At 36.4% G+C, this 4,539-nt stretch overlaps 1 protein-coding gene across 1 annotated transcript; it reads right to left on the minus strand.

Moving 5' to 3' along the window:
• Positions 1–240: 240 nt before the first annotated feature.
• LOC114369527 (probable inorganic phosphate transporter 1-3) lies at positions 241–3,792 on the minus strand. Its single transcript, XM_028326759.1, has 3 exons — positions 3,712–3,792; positions 1,369–2,399; positions 241–1,093 (listed from the first exon to the last, which is right to left on the minus strand). Exons 2-3 carry the CDS (start codon positions 2,383–2,385, stop codon positions 509–511), a joined length of 1,602 nt encoding a protein of 533 aa, XP_028182560.1. The 5' UTR covers positions 2,386–2,399; positions 3,712–3,792; the 3' UTR covers positions 241–508.
• Positions 3,793–4,539: the final 747 nt, after the last annotated feature.

The raw sequence follows: 4,539 nt of genomic DNA on the forward strand, positions 1-4,539 counted from the left end.
TCGCCTCCCCTCCATCCTCTTCTGGGGCCCCCCCAGCATCGGTAAGACCACACAGCTTCTAACTCTTGTCGTGAGCTTGGAGATGACGAGGGAGAAGGAGAGAGGAAATATTGGAGCTACAAGTGTTGTATTTTCAGTTGGCAGATATTAGACACATAGGTTTAAATTTGTACAAACCTAATTCCAATCAGAAGTTATCTTTAATATAACTTTTAATATAATTATGATTAGATAACAGTATAATAAAGCTTTTTACACTGTTAGGTTTAAATATTCTTATTACAATCAACAAATAAAAGTACAACTAAAAGGTATCTATTTCAAACAAACGACACCAAAAGAAAGAACGAAAAGCATAGAAACTGTAATTGCATTAAAGCACCAGCACCCTGAACCATGCAACTACTACATCATTGATGTAAACACATCACAACCAAAACCAAGTATTTAAATGTACAAATATCACAATTAATTCGAACCACTTTGTTGAACACAAACTTAACTTGAATCAAACAGGAACTGTCCTAGCAGACACTGCATGTTCAGCATCATTTTCATTATTCTCCCCACTCAACTCCTCCAGTGATTTCCCCTTTGCTTCAGGAACCAGCAAGGTGAATAGCATCCCAATGAAGTTGATCACACCAAGCATAATGAGTGAGTTCTTAATCCCAATACCAGTAGGGTACCCTGCATCAGTCTTGGAAGGGTCCTTGCTTTGTGCAGCATATAGGAACCCAAATGCACCCACAATTGCACCAGCTTTTCCTGCAGCAGCAGAGATTCCATGGCAAGTGGACCTTAGCCTTGCAGGGAAAATTTCTGCTGGCACAACAAATGTGGTGGCATTTGGACCAAAATTGGCAAAGAAAAAGGTTAAAGAGTACATCACCACAAACCCAATTCTGTTTTCTTTCTCACTCCAGTGATGATATGGTATAGCCAAAGCAAACATGAACACAGTCATGAAGAAGAACCCCATCAATTGGATGGCGAAACGGCCCATGTAATCAATTAATGCCACTGTGAACCAGTAACCTGGCACAGTACTGCACAGTGCTATAAGTGTTTGTGCTCTTGCAATCTTATACACCTGCAAGAAAAATTAAAAATCAGTGATAGAATAGTTTTACAATGTCAACCAATCAAAAATCATAATTGGTATGACTTTTAAAATAGTTATGATAAAAGTTAACAAACTTATCATACACATTGGTTTGTGAATAGATCCAAGTGCATAGTCTTTTTTCTATAATGTTTTGTATGTATTTTTTTTTTAAAACGTCACTAAAATTTTTGTGACTTCAAAGGAAGAAAACAATTTTCATCACTAAATTTGATTACTAATTCATTGAGTTTTTGTAGTACCTCGTGGATTGCATTCATTTCCTTTGCTGGAGGGATCCACCCAATTGCACTGAAAATGTCCTTTTGGAAAAGATTTTGGCTGTAGAATGCTATGTCCAACAAGAACCAAGTGGTGGTGGTTCCCAACAAATGCAGGCCATGGCGTTTCGCAAATTCCTTGGTGAACAAACCATACTTGTTACTCTCATTCTCTGTCAATTTCATCACCTTTTCCTCTTCAGCTTCAAGTTCCACTTGCAACACCTTAGACATGTCTGCAGCAGCTTGTTTTGCATTCTTGGCCACAAGGGCTGTGTAACGTGCTGTCTCTGGCATCTTCATGCGCCAGTAGTAGGTGAGTGCAGCTGGAATTGCACCAAACATCAAAACTATTCTCCAAACATAGTCAAATGCAGGATCCAAGGATGCTTCTGGATTCTGTGCATAACTAGGAAGTTTGTACTTTTGATCATATGCATATGAGACAATCAATGCCACCACTCCACCAGCCAGGATTCCAAATCCTTGCATTGCAAACACCGCGGCTATGAATGCGCCACGTGTCTTCTTGTTTGCATATTCAGACATAATTGTGGCAGAAAGAGGGTAGTCACCACCAATCCCGAAGCCTAGCCAGAACCTGAAGAAGCAAAGTGTGGCCATGACACCCTCTGGAGTTGACCCAAAGGAGAGTCCTGAGGCAAGGGAGCAGACTACCATGAGGATAAGAGTTAGTCCATAGACTCTTTTTCTCCCCATTTTGTCACCAAGCCAACCAAAGAATAGTTGGCCAGCTAATGTGCCACACAGTGCAACACCAGTCACAGAAGCTTGAACTCTTGGAGGAAGAGTTCCCGGCTTTGCTGCACCTGGTTCTGTGTAATATAGCCTCCCTAGTAGCTTGGTGACTAGGGAAATGCAGAAGAGATCATAGGCATCAGTAAAGAAACCCATTCCAGCTATCACAATTGCAGTGAAGTGGTACCATTGTGTCTTTGCCACATCAAGTGCATTCAGCACTCCAAGTTCTCCAGCCATTACTTACCGAATTCCTGCACAAATACAAAAGATAAGTTTAACAACATTTGACTATATATACACCTACCATGCCAATGATCATAACATATTAAGCTGGCAGTACAATATTTCTTTTCTCTATTTCTACTACTTTGTGAATGAAAATCATATAGAAACATGAGATTTTTGACAAATTTCTGAAGCTTTTTTAGTGTTCAATTAATTAATTTTTATTTGTAATGGATAAGGAGAGGAAGAACCCTGACAGAGCGGTAAAGTTGTACCTTGTGACTGGTTGATCATAGGTTCGAATATGAAAACAGTCTCTCTTTGCATATACAAAGATAAGACCGCGTACAATTACCCTCTCTTATACCTTTGCATAGAGAGGAAACTCTGAGCACTTGGGGTACATTGTCTTTTTTTTTTTTCTTTTCTTTTTTTGTAATGGATAAGGAATATTCAAAATAAAACAGTTTGACAACTCTAACAATTGATATAATAGGACATGGAGAACACAACAGACTTGCGTGACAAATTAAATTTTTTTGGTGGTTTGGAAAATGCTTCCGCTAATTTTGACCTTTGTGAGACTGATGTACTATATGCATAAAATACTGTTATTTTGGAATTAAAAAACTATAGTGATTGACAACAGCTGCATGTCCAAATGAATCGACCCTTTTTAACAAAAACTCTGCCATAGGCAGCTTCTCATAAAGTTTCAGCTAATTTTCTTAAATTCCTTGCAGTATGTAGTTGAATCAAGAAGTCCACCAACTTGATAGATAGGAATTGCCTAGCGCAGGTTATGGTAAATTTGTTCATGAAAACCAACACCCTAATGATGAAATCACTTTGTGCTGAACTGGTGAAGAAATTAGAGAAAGGAAACACAGAAATGAAATGAAATGAAATTATAGACAAAAAGATAAAGTAACTAGAGACCATTTCTTTTGTTTGATTGTTTGTATACATTTATTTCACTTCAAGGAGAACTATATATACTAGTAGCAGGCAGGCAAAATAGTGTAACATGATCACTGATGCAAAGTCTAGAGACCAGAACAATGTGTTGTGGTGAATGCATGGAAAAGAAAATTCATGAAAATGGCATCCTCAGATTGCTGAAAATAACCCCAGAATTCAATGGTGGAATGATTTTAAGTTTGTTACTATTATTATAACCAGAGAGTACTATGTGCTGCTCTCTGATATATCTAAAACAGTGGTGCCTCCCAGTCTCACACTGAGATTGGAACTCTCTTTTAGGTTCATACATAACCAAAAAGCGCAACAGAATTTTCCAAATAACCAAGCTGAGAGAGACAGAGAGAGAGCACAAACCTGCTTGTCAACCAACACAGAAGGAATATAGTATGGCATTGTCTGCAACTACACACACATATATATAACATAATATCAACCATCCCAAGAATTAATGCATCCAAAGTCAAAAGAATAAACTTTTGGCATCTACAGTATATGCTCAATCTTGAGCTTTCATAACCTTTCATGTCAACGCTTCACGAATTAACAGACACTGAAATAAGGTTAGTTTATAATTGTCAACCAGGGCAATAGAACTATCAGACCCCTTGTATTAGTTGCAACTTGCAAACCAGTATTCAACAAACAACAATGTTACCAGTTACCTGTATATATTTACTCGTTATCTCATATTTATAAAAAAAATATTTGTTTGTTAGGTTAAGCTCTACGGACAATCATTTAATACTCCTAGATTGAAATGACTTTGGTTAAAGGGAGAGATTATCATATGAAAAATATCATACTTGAGGGAAAGATTGTTAGAAGTGTGAGATAAAATCTTACATCTATAAAAATAAAAAGGTTAAAAAAATAAGATTCATTAAGCATTAATGTTTTATGTTTTGTGTAAATCTCTTTAAGTAATTTTGAGTGTTTGTTTTGTTAAAGCAACTGTTGCAATCTTAAAGTAACAACTAATCTACATGTTTGCAAAGAATTAGATATGATAAATTTGTTAAAAAAATATTCAACATTTTATAGTTTTTGGTGCACATTTTAGTATAAAAAATATTCAACATATACTTAATTTTTCTCCCATCTCATCTTTATTTTTCATTGTATTTCTTATTAATATCTATTATTTTTCTTTTTACCTATTATCTTTTTTCTTCCTTTTTTGAG

The sequence above is a fragment of the Glycine soja genome, chromosome 10, assembly GCF_004193775.1.
Source record: "Glycine soja cultivar W05 chromosome 10, ASM419377v2, whole genome shotgun sequence".
NCBI lineage: Eukaryota > Viridiplantae > Streptophyta > Magnoliopsida > Fabales > Fabaceae > Glycine > Glycine soja.